The sequence below is a fragment of the Eretmochelys imbricata genome, chromosome 2 (assembly GCF_965152235.1).
Source record: "Eretmochelys imbricata isolate rEreImb1 chromosome 2, rEreImb1.hap1, whole genome shotgun sequence".
NCBI classification, from domain to species: Eukaryota; Metazoa; Chordata; order Testudines; family Cheloniidae; genus Eretmochelys; species Eretmochelys imbricata.
In genome coordinates, this window is record NC_135573.1 from 186612054 (window position 1) to 186638380 (window position 26327).

At 42.8% G+C, this 26327-nt stretch overlaps 1 protein-coding gene across 1 annotated transcript in view; it reads right to left on the reverse strand.

Annotated features, from left to right (window-relative positions):
* Positions 1 to 19941: 19941 nt before the first annotated feature.
* TMC2 (transmembrane channel like 2) overlaps positions 19942 to 26327 on the reverse strand; it is a 57221-nt gene continuing 50835 nt past the window's right edge. Inside the window, exons 17-19 of the mRNA XM_077808728.1 lie at positions 25390 to 25515; positions 21222 to 21300; positions 19942 to 20076 (exon numbers count right to left, since the gene is read on the reverse strand). Of these exons, the coding sequence (XP_077664854.1) occupies positions 19942 to 20076; positions 21222 to 21300; positions 25390 to 25515 (340 nt within the window). The remainder of the gene's footprint in view (positions 20077 to 21221; positions 21301 to 25389; positions 25516 to 26327) is intronic.

Consider the following 26327-nt stretch of genomic DNA (forward strand, 5'->3'; position numbering starts at 1 on the left):
AATTAGGGATAATGATGCTGGCCTTCTATTCTCTCTATTTCTCTTCCTACAGGGTCCTGCAGCAGGCCTTCCTGCTGCAGCGCTCCAGACTCTAGGGAGCGGATTTACTTGCCCTCACTCATTCTGTATGCCAGACACTGCTCCTACAGGAGAAGGAAAACCTACCACACCAGTGAGGTCCCCCAAACATAGAAGTTAGGAATCCAGGGCTTTAAAACGTTGCTTTAAAAAAGTTCTCCTTATGCCCAGGTTCTTTACAGACCCTGGATGGGCTCAGATTCTTTGCTCTCAACAGCTCCTATGTGCTAATTGTCAACAGCTCCATATATGTGACCAGCTCTCTCCTGATTTCAGCACCTGGAGGACGTTCTTATGGTGTGTGAACTCAAACTATCTGAGCAAGATCTCTAGCTAAGCAGAAGTACCTGGAATGATCATAAGGGGCAAGGGCCACACAGATGGGGTGGTGGCAAAAGGGCAGTTTGTCCAAGACCTGCCATTTGAGAGGGTCCTCAAACTGAATGGTGTTAAAAGCTGGCACAAAGGAGTCGCAGCACCTGGTTTGGCCTGAACACTCCTTTATTGTGACTGCAGGTAGCCAGGCCAAATATGAGTTTGTGGCAGGGGGATCCAGTGTGCAGGATTGCAACTCTACTCAGGTTTGGCCCAGTAGCCCCTCCGTCACCAGCCAGGCCAAATTTGATTGATTTGAGTGATTGGTGCTGTGACCCCCACATTCCAGGTTGCAACTCCTGGAGACAGGCCCAGCTCCACAGCCCCCTACCCTCCCAGGACACGAGCTACCACCATGGGGAGAGCTTGCTTTCTAACACACACCCCTTGCTTGGCCTCCCTTCAGTGATAATTTTTTTTGCGGGAGGGCGCCTCCATAGCCTTTGTGTGGCCCTGCCTGCAGCCTAGAAGGGAGCCATGCAACATGCAAACAGTTTTTGTTCCTCCTGAGTACAGTAAACTGTCTCCTTAGAGATGTGTTGAGCTTCAGGCTGATAACTCAGGTAGCTGGTGAATAGCCCTGCCTGCCAGCTCTCATTAGAAATACAGGATAAGCCCTTTCTTGTCCTTGGCAGCCTCTTTAATGTAGTGGGGGCGGGGGACGGGACTCATTACTTTAAATATGTAAGGCTGCATTTGTACACATCTTATTTTCAGTTCTAAGAGTGAGGCCGAAATGCCTTTGGAAATAGGTATTATTGTGCTATCTGTAGATGGTTTGTGAAGACAGATGTCTTAGTGCTGGCTCTATTCCAGCTACAATTAACCCATGGAAGACACTGATTCTAAACACATTTAGTAAATGAGCCGTGACTAAGAGGAGTAGAGGCAGCACTGGGTCAGGCTGGGTCTATATTTGGAAGCTAGATATTGAAGCAATATCCATTTGCTGTAGGAAGCTGCGCTTGTGGCTTAGTTCTGCACTGATTCAGAAGGAAGAGTACCTGCTGTGAACATCCCAGCATAGTGCGAGAAGAGTGTTTTTAGGGAGAAATGTAAAATTGGAGGGCCTGTGTATGCTTTAAAGATGCTGTGGTACTTTTTGTTAGAGTTGTGAGTTCTGTCCAGGCAAAATTTAAGCTTGGGTAACTTTATTCTGCCTACCTGAAATTCCCCTGCAGTTCCAGTTTGGTGTGGCTTTCTTTTTCTGGTCTAAAGTGCATTGTAATGGTACTTCGTGGTGGTATGCAACTGCTGTGTTCCACCCCAGAAGGGGCATTGTTTGGCTTACCTTTAAATTTTGGTTCTGTGATGGAAGAGAAAATCTTCAGTAGGTCTTTCTAGATACTAGTAAATACTGTAAAAGGTGTGAATCGCATGGGGAGATATAAATTTCTGATATTTTAAATCCAGTCCTAGTTAATGTGTGGCTCCCCCAGAAAGGAGTGGAACATTTGTTTTGCCCTCTTTGCTATGCTCAGCATCTCAATAGGATTAAGGCAGCACACAGAAGCACTGAGCATGAGTGCCCTTTAACAGCTTTCCATCACTGCACTCTGCTACAGGCAATGATCCTCCAAGTCTTTACTTATGCAGGCAATCCCATGGACTCCACTGGTTCTACCCATATAAGTGTTTCAGGATCAGGCCCTTATATAGTATGCAGTGGAAGGAAATGGAGACTAGCAGTCAGCTTCCAAGCAGCCTGTAAGATCCCCTGCTTATGGTAAAGCATTTTCTCAGGCACTCTGTGGAGGATTCCCTGTAATACATCTCTAACTCCTTCCCAAAAGCATAACAGCATTCTCTCCAAAGAGGAGAAGCAGCTGCACTGAGCCAGCACTAAAATATGGCAATATGGTTTATACAATCTATTCAGAAGGGCATGGTCTCCCCCAGCCTTCCCGTCATTCATTTATTTGAACAAAGCTTTGTATTCTTTCTCCATTCCTCTACCCCCATGAGGTGATACTGGGGTATCTGTGACTTTCCACTAGTAAAGGTATAACCAGTTAAATCCATTGATTAACATAACTTGGGTGGGGGGATTTACTGAAATGCTTTGTGTGGCTATTGTAAGTACACATGGAAATATTGTCTAGTAGTGGTTAAAGTATGAGCTAGTGATGGGAGTGCTGCAAAATCATTCCAAGCTCTGTTTCAGGCTTGCTCGGTGATCCTGGGAAAGCTGCTTAACCTCTGCTTTTGTTTCCTAATCTGTAAATGTAGTCTTATTAAATCAATAGGAATTTTGCTTGAGTAAGGACTGGGATTTGGCCCAATGGGTCTTGAATTTCAGCTCTTACTACTTTGCATTATTTTTTTATCAGATAAACTGTCACGTTTAACATGTAGTACTGTATATGGTCCACCTGGAAATCCTGTGCACCATTTCTAAATTTTCCTAAAATAAGCTGTCAGATGAGCCTCCTCATGAGCATTGTTCAATGGAAATGACGGTGCTTCTGAACTCATTTGATTGAATTATATGTATAATCTATGAGGTTTGAACAACACCAAGGCAAATACATGTGGTCCCAAACCCTGGCATTCTGCCAAGATGCCGGTCTAAAGATTCAGTATCTGTAGCTTTATTCAGATCTGCCTGCCAGCTAGAAGTCAACTGCAATCTATAAGGCACTGCAAACAGTGCTATGGTGCTATTGTCAAGACATTGCTAACAGCTAACCTTTCACTGATAAGTACTGTTGTGAAACACCATTAACATACATTGTTTATGTTCAACAGTTGAAGCATACTTCCATAGTGCTGTATACTATGATGTGTGTGTCCCATCTCTGAATGCTAATCATCCTAGGAGGAGAAAGAATGATTATAATAGCCTCAGTCTATTGTGAAATGCCAGTAGCTCATTCTCATCCCATGCTCTCTGCATCAGCACAATAGTGCACACTGGTTTATTAAAAACACTCCACTTTGTTGTTCTGAGACTTGGACTTGGTGCCCTCAAGACACTACTGAGAGATCTTTCTATTTTTTCTTCTTCTTCAAACTGTTCTTGTTTTCAGGATTCTGCTCAGATAAGTTTCTTGTACTGAAATGTATTTGGGTTATATTGTGTAAGATTCATCCTCAAACAATTTGGTTCATTTATTTATTTATTATTCTTGATTATTTGCATTATGGTAGCACCCACAGGCTCCAGCCAAGATCAGAGACCCCTTGTGCTAGGCTCCTTATATGCACTTGAAGTAAGAGACAGCTAATGCCCCAAAGATAGAATTTTGTCTTCTTCTCTTTTACAAAATTACCCTTGTCTCCTGATCTTCCACCTATATGGCCACTAGTGACTGGCAGAAAGGATCTAATGCTAAATCAGTTTAGAAAAAATTCTACTTGTCTATCTGCCCACGTGAGAAATATCAACCCCCCCCCCATCCCCTTGGGTAAGTGGTATGTTAGGTTTTTCATTATTATTATCAATCCTAGAAAAGGTTGGTGACTAGATTTGTGGGATGATTTTTTCAAGGTGTTGAGCACCTGCAGTTCCTCTCAGAAAATCACGACAGTATTGCAAGGCTGCATTAAAAGATGTATCCTAATTTATAGATGCATATCTTGCCATCAGAAGGTACAGCTTTCCTGTACCTTCACGGCCCTTCATTTGTTGGATCATATTAAAGAAGTTCTGTATTAAAATCACAAATGAGTTTGATTCCCCAGAGTTTAAATTCCAGGGTATTACTAATTAAGAGGTCTCTTGGTTTTTGGTACTGTTTCTCTCCCTCTATGTGTGAAACTTGCAAGCTGCTAATTGTGTTAGTACATTCTAAGACAGAGTCTATTCTCAAAGCAATTCACAGAGCGAGAGACTCAAAACAATACTCTAACAACAGAAACAGCACCCAGAGACTCCCCGCCCTTTTGTTGTATTAACAATTGTGATTAAAATAGAGATAGAGGATGTATGTGGATGGATGCTTGGTGTGGATAATAACTGAATGATCAGGGAGGTGCCAGCGTAAGAATCCAGTGTCCATCGGCTGAAGAAGGCCTCAAGTGGAAATAACCAGAGGACCCCCCGGAGGGCAGACTGGAATCCACCCAACAGCCTCAAGAATGGGAGAACCAAAGAACAAGATAACATCTTGGAGCCGTCAGGAATGTGCTATCTGCGATTGATTCAGCAACAGCATAATGAAGCAATTCCCATAGACTGGCATAGGAAGAAATTCCGATAAAAATAGACTCTAAAAAGTGAGAACTTTGGGGTCTGATTCTGCAAACCAACTTCCAGGAGCATCAGATGAGCATCTGACAAGGCCCTGCTCCCTCCTCATGTCCAGGCCACCTGGCCAGTGGCTTGGCATGAGCAACTCTAAGGCTGGTAACTATGATAACAACCTTGCAGAACCTGTGTGTGTATGTTTGTATGAATGAATGTGTGAATAAATATGAGATTGAATGGAATGTTATAACTATAACTAACTGCTTACTATGATTCTTTCTGTATTCACAATAAATGTGGTATTTTGCCTTTTTCCCTTTAATAAGATCCTGCTGGTTTTTATTTTATTGGTATAGCACATTTACTTTCAGATTTCCTCTCTCCGGCCTAAACTTTTTTCTTTTTTCTTTTTGCAAGGGTACTGTGTGCTGCAGTATTAGAGTATAACACCTGTTGATGAGGGTAACATGATTGCTATAGGTGAGAAGTTCTAACACATCATGACCAGTAGAGGGCAGTGGTACATACATGCATTAATTGTGGGAAGACCATATATTTTATTAGAACTGGTAGGAAATCAGGTTTGGGGGAGCGTTAAGTGTTGTTGAAAAAATTCTGCTATCTTTCATCAGAAAACCGATACATTTCCTGACCAACACTAATACATTAAAGGATAAATACATTAAAGATCGTGAAGTGCTTTGAGATTTATTAATGAAAAACAAAATATAAGATCTACGTATTTATTTATTATTACATACCTGCATTATTTAACTGCGTGAATCATCTTAGGGTGCACTGTCTATAAAAGATACAATTTAGCAGAAATGCAAACATGTTTTGGTGTAGCACCTTTTACTGCAATACCCTCTTTTGTAGCCCTCAGAAGTAAAATTTCCATTCTCCTTTTTGAGAACTCTGCTCCCCAACCCCCAAAAAAGACATGTTTGAGCAATATGATCAGTGTATTTTTTTCTGTCCAATATCTTAATATCAACATCCCAAGAGCTACACCATGTCTGTGTCTGTATTGCTGTATTAGTGCAATCTCCTTTCCCTTTTATATTCAGGTAGCATTTACATTGATATACCCAAACTTCATACACAATGTGCTCCATTTACTGTATAAAATGTTTTATTATAAAAGCAGTTGCTCTCTGATTGGATGTTTATGGCCCCTAGTATATGCTTTATGAATCAGTTATATAGCCCTTCATATACTGAAGATCATAAACATCTACTTGGTGAATTATTTACTACACATACCATAAAAATAACATCATATCTGTGAAGCGCTCCTTAATTAGAACAATGATGTGTTTGTATAAAGGTATTACTAAACAGCATTGCTTTGTGGGGAAAACATGCCTATTTAGGATGCTTCAGAAGCAGTCATTCCCCAATAGAATGTGCTAATAGCCTACTCAGCCCTACTGCATTTTAATTAAGGTCTAGCTATCACTTACATTGTTGCACTTTCAGCATACCTGATCTTTGGTGCTTGGTAATATTTCACCAACCTAGAGACAGGCCATATGGTGGAGCTGTCTAGCCAAATCTATATCTTTTTCCTTTTTAGCTCAGCTGCTTTCCACCCACCCCTGCTATCTGCCTGAAGAGATCTAATTTAGCATTGGCATCTTCTTTGAGCACTGTTCTGTTGATACCTAGCTCCTTTGAAAAACCTACTCTAGCCGTTACTCCTTCTGGGGCTGCTTCAAGCCTCCAAAAGTTGTCCTGGTTTGTAACTCTTGTATCCTGCAGCTATTTCCTAGTAAGCTTCCAACCCCCTCTATCCCCATCCCCAAAAATATAACTAAGACAGGCCCAGTCCAAGTCTTTCCAGTAATCTCTCTCTCAAGCCCTAAAATTGACTTTCAGCCGTGCATTGAATTCCAGCCTGCTATGCTTACCACTCATTTCCCAGGGAAAGTATTTCATTTTTAATAATAATTCATATTATAATAGTGCATAAGACCCCAAACAGGGATTGAGGTCTCATTGTACCAGACCCTTACAAACACATACTGAAGAGAGTTTGCAAGCAGCTAGGTCACATTTGCTGCTGCTTGACTAGATGAAAAGTGACTGTTTCTTCATTCTCAGTGATTACCTTTTTAACCTGTAGTTTTTTAGTACCTAAATCTCTTGCCTTCCTGCCATCCATAATCAATTTTCCCTTTGCTAACACCATCGTTCAACTGTTCCTTTTTAATTTCCCCACAGGCCCTCAGCTTTAAGGCTTTTGTCATCATGACACCTCTAGTTTCCATAATTTCTGAGGTCTCTCATCTACAGGCTTGTATTTAACGCTGTAAAGCATCTAGGGTTACAGCTTGTATACAAGTAAATTATAAACTGTTATATAAAAACAGAAAAATAATTCTCTAGGGCCCCTTGAATGTAATGAAGAGATTTCTGTCTCCATTAAGCACAGATGCTTTAGGCCACGCCCCACAGTTTGAAAACAATTGCCTCTTGCCAGGAGCCAGGGGATCCAAAGCTGGTGGGTGCTGCTCGGCCCACTCAGGCACCTGAATCTCTGCACTGTGGGAACTGGGGTGCTGGCTGGCTGCCCGACCGCCCTCCCTCCCTGCCTTGCTCCCTGAGCCAGGCCACCTCTGCATAGCAAGGCACCCCTGAGGCAGGGTGGGTGGCACAGCTCTGAGCTGCGACCCTGACGTGCTCTTGCCTTTTCCCTGAGGCACTTGTGGAGCAGCAGCAGAGCCATGAGCACCAGGGCAGCGGAGAGTGAGCGCCTTGGGGAGTATTTCATGGCAGCCAGCCTCTGCGGGCAGGGGCCAGCTCCAGGGAGCCTCACCAGTTGGTGACGGGCTCCTTCAGGGAAGAGGCAAGAGCGCGTCAGGGGCGCAGTCCAGAGCTGTGCCGCCCACCCTGCCTGAGGAGCTCCTGACCATGGAGAGGCGGCCTGGTTCGGGAAGCAGGGCAGGGAGGGCTGCCGGGCAGCTAGCCAGCACCTCAGCTCCCGCAGCACAGAGAGCCAGGGGCCCAAGAGGGCTGGGCAGCTCCCATCAGGTTCCAATCTGCTGGCTCCTGGTAGGAGGGCACAGTTTTCAAACTGTGGGTTGTGCCCCTCTAGGTGAGGTGCACCACATAGTTTAAAAATTTCTGTGTTGAATGGAAGGCAGAAGAAATTGGGGGGAGGAAAAGGGGGGGCATTTTTTTTTTCTGCCCTGTGCACCTTGCTCTGGTTACAGCCCTGCAAAAGATGATGATTAAGGTCAAAGTTTATAGAAATGTCCACTAACTTTGTTTGTTTTTGGCCTCTGTGACCCCTCCCAGTGTTGTGAGGCACCTCGCTACCACCTGTGCTCAGTGTGTGATAGTCTTGTCTGTACCTACCAGGGGTCGGCTCCCTGACACTCCCAGCCACAGGCAACGCTAGCGAGAGGCGTGCTCCAACTGCCAAGCTTCCCCCTGTGGTATCCAGTCCCTTAACCATTGGATACTCACAGGGATTTCACTTTTGGCACTGTACCTTTTAATTTCTGTTTAGCTAACTTCCTCATTTTTTGTGTAGTTCCCCCTTCTGAAGTTAAATGCTACTGTGGTGGGCTGCTGTGGTGTTGTTACCCCTCCCACCCCCCATAGGGATGTTAAATTGTATTATGTTATGGTCACTACTACCAAGCAGTTCAGCTATATTCAACTCTTGGACCAGATCCTGTGCTCCACTAAATCAAGAATTGCCTCTCTTGTGGGTTCCAGGACTAGCCGCTCCAAGAAGCGGTCATTAATGGTGTCTAGAAACGTTATCTCTCCATCCTGTCCTGAGGTGACATGTACCTAGTCAGTATAGGGATAGTTGAAATCCACCATTATTACTGAGTGTTTTATTTTTATAGCCTCTCTAATCTCCCTGAGCATTTCATAGTCACTATCAACATTCTGGTCAGGTGGCCGATAATATATTCTTACAGCTATATTCTTATTATTCAAGCATGGAATCACTATCCATAGAGAGTCAGTCTCTCACACTCATTCTCACACTTTCATAAATAAAGATCTAGATGTGTGTGTATGCAGAGTCAGGATGAGCTCTACCCTGACATCTGGTGGTGAATTGTGGTGGGTTGTGGAAAAGAACTTCAGGGGGTGATCTCATTTGCATAGGCACACCCACCTCACCTAGGGGGTCACTTTAGGTGCTGTAGGAGCCCCAGTTTCTTTGTTATTGGGGCAGGAAGAATAAACTGTTATTATCCTGATTATGTGAATCAAGGACAGTGGAACTGCACTTGGCCTTTTGTTATGATGGGGGCGGGACTTGCTACTCTCAGACTCTGTGCTTGAGAGAGGGGAAGTATTGCCTCTTGGAGGCGCGCAGCGGGGGTGGTATATATTTGTCCCAGGTCACTGGGTGGGGGCTTGAGCCAGTTTTGCATTGTGTTATTGGAATGGAACCCCTAGATACTGAACCTGGCCCTTGTTGCTGCCAACTCTGACTGGCAGAAGGGTTACATGTGTATGAAATTAAACACATTTGAGCCCAAGAAGGGATTGAGGGAGAGAGTTTAAATGAGCTAAAGAAAGAAGAGTAACTTTTCTTTTCCTTTTTCTTCTTCTCTGACTGAACATTTACTTCCCCAATTTGTGTTTGTCTGCTCACATAAAATATTATTTCCAGAAGTTTCTGAAATTTGTCAGATCATTGTTCAGGTGCTAGGTCAGCTCCTGAAAAGAAGCAGTTTACTCCGTATACTGGACCCAATCTCTTATTTTGGTGGAGTTGGATCATGCTACCTACAATAACCTCTCTGCATGAGACCTAATGCAATCCATTTTTTTGGCTAAATGTGGCATATCATCTTATGGAGAATCTTGGCTACATGTGATACATAATGTAACTTCACACACTGGACAGCTCCAAGGTTTTAGAGGAAACCTTCACCATCATTTCATCTTTTCTAATTGGCAGAAAGAAGAGTAGGGAGAAAGTTGTTCACGCGACTGAGAACTGATGGGGGTGGGAAATCTGGGAAAAAAAACAAAACCCTACAGATATTAGCAGGGCATTATAGGGCACAGGGTTGGGTTGACATGTTTTATTTACAGTACATCTGTTTAATTTAAATATTTCAGACCACATTATTGGAGAAGGCTGAATAGCAGAGATTAGAGTGTGATCTAGAAAGACTTGAGTCACATGGGCTCTGCCTTTTGACTAAGAAATAGTGAATGTTAAATATAGACAAATGTGGAATAACGAGTCAGGGCATATAGATGAAAACGGGGTAACACCTGCCAGAGGCCAAGCTCCTGCAGCATATAAACAAGGGACAAAAAAAGTGGACATAGTTAGAGAGAATTCCCTTAAGCTTTCAGTCCAGAGACCAGCCAGCATTGCAGGATGCTCTGCCAGAGGAATGCAGCATGAATCAAAGGAAGGGATGCTAGCACTCTTTCAAGCACCATTTCAACTACCCATTGACCACTCTCTCATGCAAGTCACTGCTCAGAAGGAATAGAGTTGCTCTGAAGGGACATACTCTAGAAATTCAGTGATGTTGACTGTGAAGGTCTAAGTTTGACCTGCATCATGGTAGCAGAGCATGGGGCTCCACTTGATTTATTGTTGTCAATAAATCAGTCACGGGAACCGACAAATATTGTGCCAGCAATATTGGAGTCTCTCTTGTGCATGTCCTCATATATTCTCTCTCTCGCTCTTACATTTATTTACTCCTCCTCTCCTTCTGATATTCCTCTTACACTGCCAGCAGCGAGTTCCATTTTATTGGGGCAGTTTCTGACCCAGGCAGAAATACACTTTTCTTTTAATCAGCAATGCAGCCCATCTCTCTCTCCCACCGAAAAGCAGCATGTTGCTTTATAGAATGATGGCATGTTCAACCCCGTGCAGATTCAGCTAAACAAGGCTAGTCTCAAGCGCAAAGTTTTTGTGGCCAGCTAGCTCACCACGGGGAAATCTTGATAAGGAAAGGAAGTGGCATGGACACCAGGGACTTGATTTAAAGCCCACTGAAGTAAATGGAAAGACTCCCTCTTCTCCCCCGCCCCCCATTTCTTAAGGTTCAGGCAAATTCCTTCCCCCAGCACTTCTCTCCGAGTGCTGGAAGTAGGAAATATTAAGAGAATGCTTGAACTCCTGAGTGTTCAGCCCAATTCTGCAGACCTGAGTGGTTAGAGCACTTCAGCTAAGGTTTGAATAACCATCCCAATGTCTGAGTGCTTACCTGAGTCAGGCCGCTAACCCTTATAACAAAAACAGAGCAGTTACAAAGCATTTAATCATTTTCAAAGCACCTGATTCACATTAACTAATTAATCTTTTGAGGTTTGCCCATCACTAATTGATCAATATCTTTAGCTAGCACAGAGCCTTCAGGCTGTACTGGATGCATTAGCTGTTCAATGATTGCAGCAAACACAAGCAGTCTGGTAATCTGATTCTAAGATGGGCCATTTATTTTATCTCACCATTTGGAAAGCCCCTTTAAAAATAACCAAGTTTATTGAACAAAAAATTTATTTTTAAATCTATTTGCCATTTATGCAAATGCCACTTGGAGGTTAAACAACAAATAATTAGACCCTTCTGCAGAGTTTGGATTAGTCCCCATTTTTATTTTCTTAGTAATGGCAATAAATGCTTGACTAAGAATCCAACACTGATTTCCTCCCCCTGCCCTGGTATTTGTTGAAAAATCAAATCCATCCCAAGCCTCCCCTGAAGCTCACTCTAAGCAGAAAAAATGCTCAGTGGTGTGTGACCAGATGGCTCCCACTGCATCTCACTTTTCCAACCAATTAGGAAAACCTTCAGCATTTGAGTTTTGCATGTTCACTTTTGCCAACAGCTCACAATGCTGAATTCAGAAAGGATTTTGGGAAAACAAAGATCAGAATTTGTTGATATTTTCTCCTCCTTGTCCCCTGCCTCCAGCCTTCCTTTAATCAGTCTACTGAACTACCAAACCTCGGGGCGGGGTGGGGTGGGGGTTGCACTGCAGAAAATGCTTGTTTCCCAGATGAACTAGAGTGGCCACTCACATTTCAAGGAAGTAAAAGGACAACTGTGTGACAGGTATGAGGACAAAGCTGATTTTCAAAGGGACGCCTGTCTGTATGATTTTTATTCATGGTAAAATTACACACATTGAGAATTCAATCACTTAGTATCATATAGCGTACTTTGCTGAAATATGGAACAGTGAATTCTCTGATCATTAACATGGAACATTAGACTCCAAATAAAGGATTTTGTTTAAAATATGGATGAGATGCACATATTAACGTGTGTGTGCCCACACCCATACAGATACAGTCGATATTACATTTGTGGTTGGTCCTGTGATACGAAGACCCCACTTCTCCAAAGCAGAGAAGCATCTTTTCACACTGCATAATGGGAGAACAAGTGGGAGGTTAGTTCTATGCCATATTTTGGAATTGCTTTGGAGGAACGGTCTCAGTCCTGTGGTGAGGACTAAACAGTCTCCTTTGGTGGTCAGAAGTGACAGGGTTTTAAAGAGTTGAGGCTTTAATTTTCATGTTGTGTTATACTTCGCAAGAAGAGAGACAAAAGTATTGCACGTCTTTATCCATTGACAGTATCGCATCTGCTAGCCTATGGTAACCTAAAACACTTATTCAAAACAGTGAACCACATTCATCCCTGGAAATCTTTTATTAACAACTCCATCTGTCTTATGAACAGCAATTTCTAAACCAACTCAATAAGGAATTTAACTTCCAAATGTTATCTCTCTTCCTCTCTCTTTTTTTGGTTTGCCTCTTCAGTCTTTTCATCATCTGCTTCTAAAATCATCCCCACCTGTTCTAAGACAGTCATTTATCACATCCCTTGAACCTTAGCAGCTGATAGGATTGCCATTTTACCCCCAAACAAACCAACAAATAAACAATGGGACAAAGGTCTCGCATTTAATCAGTCATCTTGTTGTTTCAGTGTCTTTTGTCTCTGTTCATGGCAGACAGTGTTGTTATACCACCTGAGAGAGTCGAGAGGGATTTCTTCATAAACCGTCTAGAACTATTTTTTTTTCTCTCTCAAGGTGCTGGTTCAGGACATCATTTGCTTTTCTAGGTCAGGGAATCTCTCAATCACTTTAAACCAAAATGCAAAATAAAGGGTTCCACGTGGGGAAAATAAATGGCTTGCACTGAGGGATGCACTCAGTGAGCATAATGTGTAACTATGAGGGATACCTGTAGATCGCTATTCTGAGTAAGGTGTCAAGCTGAGGAGATCGATGAGAAGCAATACAAGAATTCCAATTCAGAATTTTCACCTCCATACTGCAGCTGCCCTACTTTATAAGCTACGGTAGCCACTCCACTAACTGCGGGAATTACTTTGGCTAAGCAGCCCAGACATGCTCAAGAGAGAAAACTAGCCCTATTTGTTCTACTGGTGGTTTTTCCACACAGGCCTCTGAGCAACCATGAGATGGTACCTTATCACTGTTAGGAAGCCAGGCCACATCTGATCCAATGATCTAGAGGTGAAAGCCAGCGTAACTTATTGCCAGCACCATGAGTCATTCTTAAAGAGGCCAGTTTAAAAATTTCACTTTCAAAGGTATCCTCACAAGGAGCAGAGATGCAGGCAAGGCTCCTAATGAAGGGACTGTGAACTGGAGTGGGATGCAGCCAGAGATAAGCTGATGTTTCAGCTTCCCTGAAGCCATGTGTGCAATGGAAATAAGTCTTCATTAGGAGCCTTGCCTGCATCTCTGCTCCTTGTGAGGATACACAAGAGCCTGACCTTATTTGTGTATGTTGAACAGGCTGTGCTTGGTGTAGATGATCCTGCTACACCCCCTAGTTTTGACCATGTCTCTTAGTTCAGAGCTGGGAAGCGACTTGGGTTACTGCTCTGGCAAGATCTTCTAATCTCCCAAGAAAGCACCAACAGGCTGGCTTTCAAAGGTGTTTCACAGCCAATGCCTGGTGAAGAGCATTTACTCAGCACAGTAGGGTGATGATCCCCCTGCTGACCCGTTTGGAGGGCCCCAGGCTGAGCAACAGGGCAAGGATCCCCTGCTGTGGAGGGCCCCCAGGCATTACATGTATGGTTGCCAACCCTCCAGGATTGGCCTGGAGTCTCCCGGAATTGGCATCAATCTCCTGGTGACTATTGAAAGCAATCTGGGAGATTTTAATAGGATATTTAAAGAAAATGACATTACATCATGTTGGGGGGAGTGGGGGGGGGAAATCTCCTGTAATAGCTTCAGTCATAGTTGGCAACCCTAATTACATGAGCTCTGTGGCAGGTTGTGCTGATATTTCCTTCATCCCCTCTTTATGCTGTCTCATGGGTATTTTTCAAGTGATAGTAGAGATGATCAGGGGTATTGTGTAAGAAAAAAATTTGTTTTTGGTGGTAGGGCAGCAAAGTTGTGTCATCTTATAGAACATTACCTGTGATTATATTGTATCCTGTGAAGCCTGATAGGGGTGGTACCAAGTGGGGCATATAGCCCTATGAGAAGGTTTTTTTGGGGGGGGAACTGCCCCCCACCCTTGTGCCATAGCAAATGACACCGCTGGAGCTGATGTTCCTGTGTGTGCAATAGACCCATCCACTGGGATCAGGTAGAATATACAGAAGTGCAAGGGAGATGTTACTGTAACTTCCCTGAACCTCACAAATGATTCAGGTCAGCTCTTGTTTTAATCATGTTAGCATTCCTGGTTCCAATCTGAACAGTCCTCACCTGGGAGAAAACACTTTAATAGCCAGCACACCAGCACCTCTTACATCCTGATGTCCCTGAGCTTCTGAGAGTCCCTGAACACCCATTGTGCCCAGCACCTCTGGATGCTTGCCAGTAGTCAAGTAGCTCTGCATTCTGCACCTTCCACAGGAACTGGATAGCATTTTGTATGACAAATGTGATTTGTCTGCCCTTCCCAATCTCTTTGCCCCGGTTACTTTTAAACCACTGTAGAATGACAGAAGCATTCAGCATTGTGTCTAATCACCTCTCCTTTCCTTAGCTATTGCCCTCTTTGGTGACTGGCCAGCTGTGGAATGTGGGGGGTGAAGTGGGGGGGCTGGACTTCAGCAGAGCTTACAGAAATTGAAAATGCCTGCTGAGACCAAAAGCACTGCCTTTTGGCCTGGACTGTAAGGTGCCCATTCAGCTCTGTGTGTTTTTACGGGGCCTAGAGCAGTGGGGCCCTACTTTCTGTTGGCTGCGGCTAGGATATAAACAATATCCCTCATAGTTCTAAAGTTAACGTAAAAAAACGGGGAAAAAATCTTTAAAAGATTCTTGCCCTCCCCTCCTCAATCTTTCAGATTTTCCTTATACATCAAAGGGGGCGTCTACGAAAGGGCAGGTGAGACATTAATCCATCTTTTTCCCTTTGTGGGTCACTTGTATTGAGAATTGAGGCCACCCAAGAGGAACTCAGGTTTTGACTGAAAATCAGGCTAACATCACCCTGAAACCATCCTAATTCGGATTAACAGGGCTGATTGCATGTCTGCTAAGTACACCTTGAAAAATGTGACCGATTCCTCCTGTGGGACTTTGGTGGAAACCAGATTAGGTCCAAAAGGTTCAGAATTCAGTTTTGTTTTGTTCTTAACTGGGGCATTTGTGAGAGTTTGAGATGCATTTAAGGTGTTCATGACTGAGCCTTTTTTCTTCTGACTGTTGCAGCTGCTCTTTAGGCAGTTGAAAGGCATTTTCTTTTGGTTCTCTTCTGAATTTAGCTCATTGGGAATCTCTGTAGACTTTGTGCAGTAGTAAAGGCTCACCATGCTGCTTTGCGACTGGTGGTGATGTGACAATGGGGGGAGAGAAGATTTTTCATCAACACTGTGTATCCGAGCAACTTGCCTCAAAGAGCATCGAGCGAGTTACAGAGACGTTCTTCAGCAAACAGCCTCCCAATTCCTAGGGAAAGGCGCAGTGCTGTGGGGAGACTGTAATCTGTCCACCATCACAATATATTTGGGGATGGCAAAACTTGCTTTTTGCTACTCTTTGCCTTAGATAATCACCATTTCTGAAAAATAATGGATTTGCTGTTCTGTCTGGAGATTGCCCCGGCCCGTGGAGCAAGACTGCCAGGAGATGCACCCCAAGGCACTCGCTTGCCACTGCACTGGTGGCCCTGGCTCTGCTGCTGTTCCTCAGCCTAGAGGCGATAGATGGGGCGGTCACCTGCCTCCCCACTATCAAGAGTTACTTGTCTCTGGGCTGAGGAGCAGCAGCAGAGCCAGGGAGAAGAGGTGTAGGGGGAGGCCTTTGAGCCTGAGCCTCTCAGCTGATTCAAGTGTAAAACTTACAGCAAGAAATTTCGGATTCTATTGTTACTCAGAAGCACGGGTTTATTTTCTACATGATTTAAACAAAAATGCACAGAGCGCCCTCTCTGCACAGCTAGACTGTCTGAACCGCAGGCTGGGGTGGGATTCTGTAATCCCAGGGGCAGCACAGCAAGCATGCAAGTATGACCATTACCCAGAAAGGTTTGATATCTCAACCACCAAATCTTGGGAACTCCTAGCTTCTAGCTCTGGTGGATCATGGTCTAGCTGACCCCGAAGTGGCCACTGGCATTTCTGATTAAACAAAGATAAAGCTGACTGTTTTTGAGACAGGCCAGGACACTTCCAGTCTCCCAGACATCTTGGGCTACCCCACCTCTGCCTTTCCTCCACGTGAGAAGTGAACCTGCCCATTTGCAGTTGCAAATGCAAATGCAAGCGCAGAGTGTGACGAAAATGTTAAAAGAGGGGCAGAGAAGGAACGGTGGTGGTGCGAAATAGGGTGTAAACTGAGCAGAGAGCTGGAAGAGCCAAAACCAAAAGGAGTAGAGGGTGGAGCAGGGGTAGGAGGGGCCAGGGGTGGGAGATAGGGAGAAACTGTACTGGATAAAATACTGTACACAGGACACCTTCTTGTGCCAATCTGACTTTTGCAAGATTCTTCTTTCCCTACCATGGACTTCTCTATAGTTAGAAAGACATTGTTCTTTTTTTGTTTCAGAACAGAACCGCTCTGGGGGAGGGGAAATTTTGATTTAAATAACAAGGGGAGAAGTTAAAACCCTTACTGGGTCTACAAACTGAAAGTCTTTCAAGAGACTAGCAAATATCAAACACCAAAAGAGGTACCCACAACGCAGGTGATATTGGCCCTGGGGGTAGGTACCATCCCCACAAGAATTATCAATACTGTCACTGCCTCAAATGTGCTACCTGATCATTAAATAAAGCTGTTTGGAGACAGAGCCAACGTTTAATGATCAATGTGCAATAATTTCTTAATAAGACTAGAATTGTTTGAATAACATGCTTGATGCAATGGAAATAAACAATACGCCTATACCCAAACAAAACTACATTTGATGTTTTAATGCGGCTGCCCCCTGACCATTCCAGGGTATGGTCCCTTCTGGTAAGCCACGGGTTTTGATTGTCTATGGTGAGATGCCCTTAAACTAGGCTTCGGTGGTCGTGTTATCGTCACACAAGGTGGTGGTGGTGCAAGCATTTCTCCTCTCCCAGAGCTGGTGTGGTTGCTGTTTCTTGCTGTACTTCCTCCTTTCTCTGCAGGGCTGTTTCTTCTGGTAGAGTCTGATTTGTTCTCTTGTATCAGGAAAAAAATAGATTTAAAAACAGGAGCCAAGGTGATTAAAATTATTTCATTTAAAACAAACACTCCTTCCTCACCTCCCTCCATAGTTGCTCCTGCCATCACCCTGTTTATATACAATAACCCTATCTGTATGTGTGTTCTTGTAGAAGTCTACACTAAGAAACCAAAAGTACAGATGTTAGCACCTGTATTCTGGCCAACATCTAGTTTAGGTATCTACAGCCTGTCTGCCTAAGTTCCCTTTGCAGTTTTATTTTGACAGATATAAAAGGCAATAGTTCCAGTGTCCTTCCTTAAGCACAAAGGTAGAGATGTATTATTTATGATGATTATGCATTTGTAATATTGGTTTTTATTATATATTTTCATTACCATCCACAATGTGCAAGGTACTTTCCTAACCTAAATAAAGGCACGATCCCTACTATAAGGAAGGATGTAACACAAACTGATTTGAGAAATTTCAAATTCAGTAGGACAGAAGGGGGAAGATCCAAGAGATGCTAATGTGTTTAACTGTAACCACCAGCTAAAATTAAAATGATAAATAGCATCAATCTTCTTTATTCACTGTCGCTCCATTCAGTTTCATCAAGAGTTACTCAGCTTGGCACAGGGCCTTTTTTAGCAGATTTAAAACATGTTTCCACTTCAAATTCTTGATACTCCCTAGCCCAGAATTCACTGTTTTGGTTTTTTTTTCAGAATATTCTCGAGGCAATTTCACCTGACACGATAAATAGAGATTGGGCCTGAATCAAAACCCTAGATGCAAACTCTCCAAAATGTTGGGCAACTTCAGATCAAAGTATTGCACAGGCCCATCCCCTGTATTAAGACTCATTTGTACTTCTCCAGAATGAGCTGTGTTATGGCATGTGTAGGAATAACTGGCTGTATGCATAGGCTTAAGGATGGCTTAGCGTACTCTGCCTGGAGGTGTTCCAGCAATGTGTTGGAGATTGGATGCTTTTCTAAAAGATATGCTCTAATTCAATGAGGAATTAATTTAAAGAATTCCTATGGCCTGTGTTATACAGGAGGTCAGACTATATGGTCACAATGGTCCCTTCTGGCTTTACGATCTATATGTTTTAAGTCCTGAATAAGTAATATTGCATTCAATGGTTCTATTACAGAAAGTAACTTCTTTTGCCAACAACCCACATTTGGATGATTGTTTTTTAAAAAAACCTGTTCTCACCCATCCAGATTTGATTCCTAATTCTGCTTTTACTCCCCAGAGGAGCTGGGGTTGCTGTTGAGTCAACAAACTGCTGCCCCATGGGAATATCTTGTATCAGTAGCATCTCTTAATAATAATTCCCTTTGGGAAGCTGTGTTGAAAGGATTCCTCTCCAGGCACTGGGTAAGGTGAGGGATTCCAAGACCTTTGCTAAGGCTTTCTCTACACTACCACTTTGGTCAGGAAAACATGTGTCTGTCACGGATGTGAAAAAACACACCACAGCTGACATAAGTTTCAACAGCAAAAACGCTGGTGTAGACAACGCTATGTTGGCAGAAGAGCCTCTCCTGCTGACATAGCTACCGCCGCTTGTTGGGGGTGGTTTAATTATGCTGACAGGAGAGTTCTTTCCCGCTGGCATAGAGTGGCTACATGGGAGACCTTTCAGCAGCACAGCTGTGCCACTGTAAGGTCTGTAGTGTAGACATAGTCTAAGGTTGCACAGGATATGCCCATTAAAAATATACTACTTGATTCCTCCAGTATTGCAGGGAAACTTAGTCAGACAAAATCTGCCCTTAGTTATGCTCATCCAATCCCCTTGCACTAGTGTGTCTGAGGACAGAATTCAGCTCAATTTCTTTATGTCCACAGCCATTCCATGGTAAAAACTGAGACCGATGTCAATTTCCAGCAATATCCTGGACAAACCTCACTGAATTAAGTTTAAGTATTTTAGGAGTCCATTGTATTAAAAATTACATGATGTGGCGTTGTAGGGTTCTATGTAATGTTTTGAGGAGACTGACTAATGTAAACCTTGGGGAAATGTTAGGGACAATACGTGTGAAGTAGAATTCCTAGGAAATACTGGGGAGGAGGGGATTGCAACCTCCCAACAACTATCTCAGCCTTTGCAGCTTTACTCCCGGGGTGACATTTTGTCTGCTGATCACTTGTTACAGGAGGACAGTTCAAAAAGACAAACTAGATTCTCCAGGCCCCAACAGACACAGGAAGGACTTTTGAATCAATAGCCTGAGTTTAAACTAACACGGGACCGGCCCCAATCCTTAGGGAAGGGTTGGAAGGACTGATGAAGATTGCGGGGGAGGGAGGCGATTTCTAGTACGGTGTGGTGTTTTTTCTTTTTCTTTAATGTTTTCTCTGTAACACACCTACCTTTGCAATGCTTCTACCTTGCTTAGAAAAAGCTGTGTGATAGCTTAACTGTGCGCAGTTACACTATCAGTCTCTGAAGAGAAAGCAAGCAGATCTGCTTAGGCAGTCTGTCTTTTGCTGGGAATAACACAGTGCAGGCAGCGAACGGTTCAGCTTAGAGATACTTGGTCACAAGGGGAGAGAGACGCATGTCTCGCCCAAGAGAGGCAGCAGCCAGGGGAGCCTGAGAGTGGGTGTTCTTGCTGGACCACTGAGGGGAAATACAGGTGCAGTTGCCCTGAGCTGTGACAAAAATCTCTCTAATATGTTTTACCTTCTGCTGGTTTGGGCTGACTCACACTCTTTGCACTTGGATCCAGCAAGTGGTCTAAGTCTTGCATTGCAGAACTAGTCATAGCTTTGTTGTTCCTCTTGTTTTTCTCCTCATCACGTTGCTGCACAAATTAATAGTGTTAGATTTCATTTGCAATTGGAGACATGATTTGTGAAATAGCGGCTTGGTGTCATGTGTTTTCTGAGGGGGAGTTACCTATGCACGAAGAGTCACAACATTTGATGAGGTCTCTGTCTCTGAGTAACAATGTCTTCTCTTTCATGGCCCCTTCTGTACTGATTCATGATCGCTTGTGCCGCTATGGAGTTGATTTGTGTAACTTTAAAGAGCTCATGTGCCTCTAAAGGCCATATTCAGTGGATCTAAGGTTTGGTCCATATCATATTTGAGAAATTATATAGACACCCGCAGCTCATATTTTAAGCTATGGGCAGAGCTGAAGTTGACATTTAGCCTTAATTTCTGGAGGCTGCTGATTCCTGAGTGCTCATTTTCTCACCCTTAATGTTACATCAATCCCTACGTATATTTCGTGGAATGTATTTTATGCGGCATCAATTTTTATTCTTCTTCTGACTAAGATCCTGTGTCATACCAGTAAAATGGCAGATACAGCCTCTTGCAGGGCTAGACTCTCAAGAGACCTGGGGTCTATTCCTAGCTCTGCTCCTGGTCTGCTGGGTGACCATGGGCAAGTCACTTCACTGCTCTATACTTCAGTTTGTCTTTATGTAAAATGGTGACAATGATACTGATCTCCTTTGTAAAGTGCTTGAAAAGCAACTGGTCAAAGATGCTATATAACAAAGACCTAGGTGTCATTGTTCTTGTTAGCAAGTCTGTTTGCGCTGTAATTTGTATAAAGCCTACATGTTACGTTGGTAGCACTTTATCAACCCTGGCAAATCTCGACCTCCTTTTGGCATTCACTATACTAACATTAATCACACTGAATTATTTGGGCATGGAATTTGTTATGTGGGTATAAAATGCAGTTCTCGGGAAATTTCATTTTAATTTTAGCATGAGTTAATATCCACTTATTAGGAAGTGTTACTTAACAGTATTGTAATTAGATACTGAACACTGCCAAAGTGAAATGCACAATAAAGAAAATTCACTTTTTTATCATGCAGTTCCATAACATGGTTTAAAATGAAAAGCTATTTAAAAATAATACTCTAGGTCAAGATGCAAGTGCATGGTATTTTAGAAACATCTGTACTGGATAAATCACATACATACCATTTGCATTTTCTTCTTCAGTTCTGTGTTGGCGTGCTGATATGCTTCAGCCACAGCATTCAGATAGTAGATGGCTAGGCTACAAATATTTAAAAAAAAGATACACTGACAGGATAGTGGAGAGATAGGCCCATCTTGGAAGGGAGGTGAGCAGAGAACTCCTCCACCTACTGCATGTGCATGAATCAAGGGATGTGATCAGGTTAAAAAAACCCTGAAAATTTTTTCAAAGGAGCTGAATTACACAGAGAACCTTCTAAATAAGCAATGCTGCATGGGTTTGCTCTCATTTGACCTGTTGCTTGCCAATTTTGGAAAGTACAAGAGTTGTGTTAGAATCGGGGTGCTGTCTGATGCAAAGCACAAGCAGCAGGACCAGTGGGAACAGCTGGCATTATCTGTGAACTCGTAGAATGCTCATGGCCAAGTCACTGCTGTGTGTTTGTGGTTGGGTGGGAGTGGGCACTTACTAGACAGTGTTTCTCTAGTTAAAAACCTTTAAAGTTATCCCTGTGGGATAATGAATAGGCTGTGGGGGGTGGGGGGGGGAGCACAAAGGCTAACTCACTGGCAGCACCCTAAGTCTCAAAACCCCTTCCTCCCTATTCTACCTTCCACAAATGACCTTCAATCTATTTTCCCCCAACTCTCTCCATCATCCCTTCCCCAGTCACTGCACTCAGATGGTAGTTAAATTGGAGACTATTATACAAATTGCCTCTTCCCCCATGCAATAAAGTAAGTCTCCCTGTTAGACTGTGTGGCTTCCAAAAGCCTGTTTGTAAGCTTATTGTGCAAAAGTGATGGTGGGCCAGTGAAGACTGGGAAGATGATACTGAAGTTATCTAGTGATAAAGACCAACCCCCAAAGGCTACATTTAAAGAGCCAAAGGACTCTCTGGTGTAGCTCTGCTAAGTTCATGAGAGTCAAACTAGGGATGAACATGGCCTGTTTTGAGCAGTCATTACTTTCACAGCAGCCCCACACATACTGTAAGAGAGAACAACAGTGTGCTGATGTGGATATTGTATGGCTTCTTTCACTGTAGTCCTGAGCATCTCACAATCTTTAACATCCCCATGAGCTAGGGCAGTGCAATTATCCCCATTTTACAGATGGGGAATGGAGACAGAGAGGCTAAGTGACTTGTCCAAGGTCACAGGAAGTCTGTGGCAGAGCAGGGAACTGAGCCAAGCTCTTCCAAGTTGAGGCTAATGATCTAGCCATGGAAGAGTCTTGCTCTTCTACAAGGCACTGCTCCAGTCCACAGCCTGCAACTGAACTGTTACTTATTGGCAAAGGTTGGGAAACCAGTGTAAACCATAGCCAGTTTTGAGTGGAGTTGTGGGCTTTGGGCTTGATTCTTTCTCTCACAAAGAGGACAAGCCCCCAAAAATAAAAAATAAAATAAAGGTAGGAGCCACACTAGAGGGAATCAAAAGCCAAAGGGATCAGAGGAGATGTACTGGCAGTGGCAGGCAGCCTTTGGCTCACAGAGAGGTACATATTTTAAAACATGCTGAAGTGTCTGGGACTGTCTTATCCCCACTGCTGCCAGCCAGCCAGTAATATTTTGGTTGTCAAAAATGTCGTCTCCTGCTTTTGCAGAATGATTTTATTCCTTTAAAATCCAAACATCATCTGCTCAGTGACTCCAGACCATTCCTGGAAAAGCACCATCAATTTGCTGCTACTGCTTTAAAAAAAAAATCTAGTATCTAACCAGGAATATTGGAACAGCAGAGCTTACTGACAGTTCATAATTTGACTGTGTAGCTATGGCTCAGATTCAGTGAACTGGAAACCAAGTTAGAAGGCTGTTTGTAGGGTAGATTTAAAAAGAGTGAATCCAAACACTGCTAGACAGGGCAAGTCTGTCGAGGATGACTAGTTTCTTTTGAAGTCTTTTTTTTTTTTTAATAGTATACTTCCTGGGTGGGTGGGTGAATAATGTGTATATAAAAGGTCTGTCTGGAAAGAACGTACTTAAGTTTGCAGAGCTCTCTCTCCTACATAATCAAGACAAACCTCCATCTACTCTAGATAAGTGATGCAGATTTTTGAAAATGAATGTTTTCCTTGTGCTCATGGAAACATCTTTTGGTTATCTGTAAGCAGATAATAGTTTCCTATCTACATAACTGAATCTTATGATTCACCTAAGTCTGTTTTTTTAAATCTGTTGCTTTTGGTTCTAAGGCCCTCCATGCATGTCTGGTTTTGACCTGACTGCACTTAATTGAAGGGATCTGCTCCTTCAGAGCCCTTGTGGTCTCCACTGGCTCTCTGTTTTCTCTGTCCCTTATTCTCCAGATCTTTGAGTTACTCTGAGTAAATCAATTTTCCTTTTTGCAGATTCCAGTTTCCTTTTCAGTCCTGTGGCATCCCTTCATTAATAGCGATCACCATCTTCAACGCTTGGAACTTCTCCCCATTTAGCAATTTATTTAACAGAATCAATAGATGTGAACTTGGTTAAATTTTTTTCCCATCAGGGAATTTAATGCATTCCCACACTACTTGTGGCATTTTGTCAGCCTGCGTTCCCTCTCTCGCATATTTCTTGCAGTTGTTCTGGATTTGCTCCATTTCCTCACTGTACCTTATGGCTCTGAGTGAAATCACTGTGGGCATTTTAGGACTGATTTGCTCATACAGCTTCTGATCCTCACTTAAGGGGACTTGATGGAGAGAAGGAGAGGAGGGGGAACACCATGAAAAAGGGTGGTGGAAAAGGCTTTCTGAGCAGCTGCATCTTACACATTATCATGTGATTCATCCCCCCAGTTGATTTTTGTGACAATGTAAGTAATTTGCACTAGGCGTGGGTGGACTACTGTCCCAGGCTAGTGGCTGGTCCGCATACGAGGTTTGAGTTTGCTACTGCTTTCCATAAGGGGGTGAGTTCTTTAACTCCAACAGTAAAGGTCAGATTTTCAGCTCTGTTGGTCCTGAGTTCAAATCCTACTATTGGCACACGTAAGGGTGGGTTACCTATCCATAAACCTTGTTTTCGTAAAATAGCTTTCCCCAGAAAAATGAGGCAACTAGAAGTAGAGAGGAAACCGAGACAAAACAATTTCACTTAAAGTGTAATATCTACAATGTACTCTCTGGCAATTGAGGCAAAGAGTATAAATGAATTGGAGACATCTCAAATTGTTTTTGGAAAAGGAGGGGGAATTGTGAGAGTGAGTGGAGGGGGAACAAACTAATTCAGTTCTTAGAAAGGGAGAGCACATTTTATGAGTGGCTGCCTGCCACTGAAACCAAGCTAATATAAATTTATGATTCACCCGCCACAGTTTGCAGAGGTTATTTGTTGTATTAAGGCTGCATTGCAGGTTACCTTATCTGCTTTATTTAGGAGGGAGAGATGAAGTATCTTTCAGAGCTAAGTGAAATGCTGGCAGCTGCATTTTCTCTTTTTAATCTTGTTATAAATTGGAGCAGGATCAATGTAAGGGACTGGCCCCGGTTTGGATCTATCTAACTGTATGTACAATAGCAGGGGTGGTGCTAGCAGCTAATGGATTATAAAGAGGGAGGCAGGAAATCAGGAACTATAAATGATTCAAAGCTACCTAATTATTCCTGGAGAAAGAAGTGGATAAGACATAAAACCAAGGCTGTGGCCACTTGCAGCCATTAATTATGGTACAATCAACGGCGGTGATAGTTTTAGCTATGTAGATGCTTGTTCACACTACCCCTACTGAAAAATTTTCAGATGGTAGCTGTTATGTCTCTGAAAATCCGATAAACTGAAAGGCGCAGTTGGCTCATCTGCCACTTTAATTGGCTCAGAAAAACACCAAAGAAATAAAGCAACAAAAAATAGACAAGTTAAACCAGTGAGAGGGGTTCTTAGTTCCAGGATACTTCATTCCTAAATTCCAACTGCAGCCAACTCCGGCTGCTTTCAAACAGCAAATCTTTTGAACTCTGCCATGCAAAATGTTCCAGACATTAAAAATGTAGAAACCACAAATAATCACAATAGTCCTTAAAGCTACATGGGTTAATCACAGCAGTGACTTTTAATCACTGCTGATCTAGGCTACCTAGTTGTGATCTAGAGATAAAAGGCTGTGTATCTCATTAAAACCTCATGATCTCTCAAGTCTCCCTTCCTTCCAAACCTGTATTATTGCAAATATAACTTACACCATAAGCAGAACTGCAGGTATAATCAGTCCCGGATTTGCCACGTAACTGAAGATCTTGGCTATAAAAAGTGGAAAATCCTGCTTGATGGTCTCTTGGATGACATCATACATTCTTTTCTTTCCACTGGAAAGATAAAATGACCAATTACGCATTGTGTAGCTGGTTACTGAAAGGCCACAGTAGTGCCTTGTTAAACAACTTTAAAAGATTTTATAAAGAACAATACAATTATTTCATTGTCTGTCAACATGTTGTTTGCTACTAAGACTTTAGATATTAAAATACTGTTGAAGTGACTTACTTACAAATATCTTTCAGTCCAGCCACTCTTTCTTGAGTTCTAATGATCTGTCTTTAGTGGTATTGATTATGTGAATGACCTCTACAAAAGTAACTTGCTTCAAGCACTAATATATATGTGTATGTTACCACTCCTAGTTACTTCATGAGCTCTACTTATTTATTTCCCTTGAATCCACACAAATCCTACAGACTTTAAAAAAAATAATCTGAGATTTGTGACTTTCATATCACATTGAAGATAGCTCTGCTTCTGCAAATCAATGCTTTCTTAACTAATGAGCCAACTTCAAGAACAACTAAGTAAGATCAAAAATAGCAAGCTGTGATTATCACTTAATAGGAAGCCCACTGAGTAATTTTAAAGTAGGAGTAATTTTAAACTACAATGAATAAAGCATTAGAGAATATGCTGTGTGCAAATGAAATAATCATACACAGGAAAGAGGATGGGCTAGATAAGCTAGGAGGTTTCTTTCATAGCATCCAACACTTACGATTCAGTGTTGGATTCAAAGAGTGACCATTTCTGTGGGTAGTATTAGCCCTACTCATAATCCTTAGACTCACTGTATTCTTGGTTATTTGGGATCTAAAGGTTTCAGAGTAACAACCGTGTTAGTCTGTATTCGCAA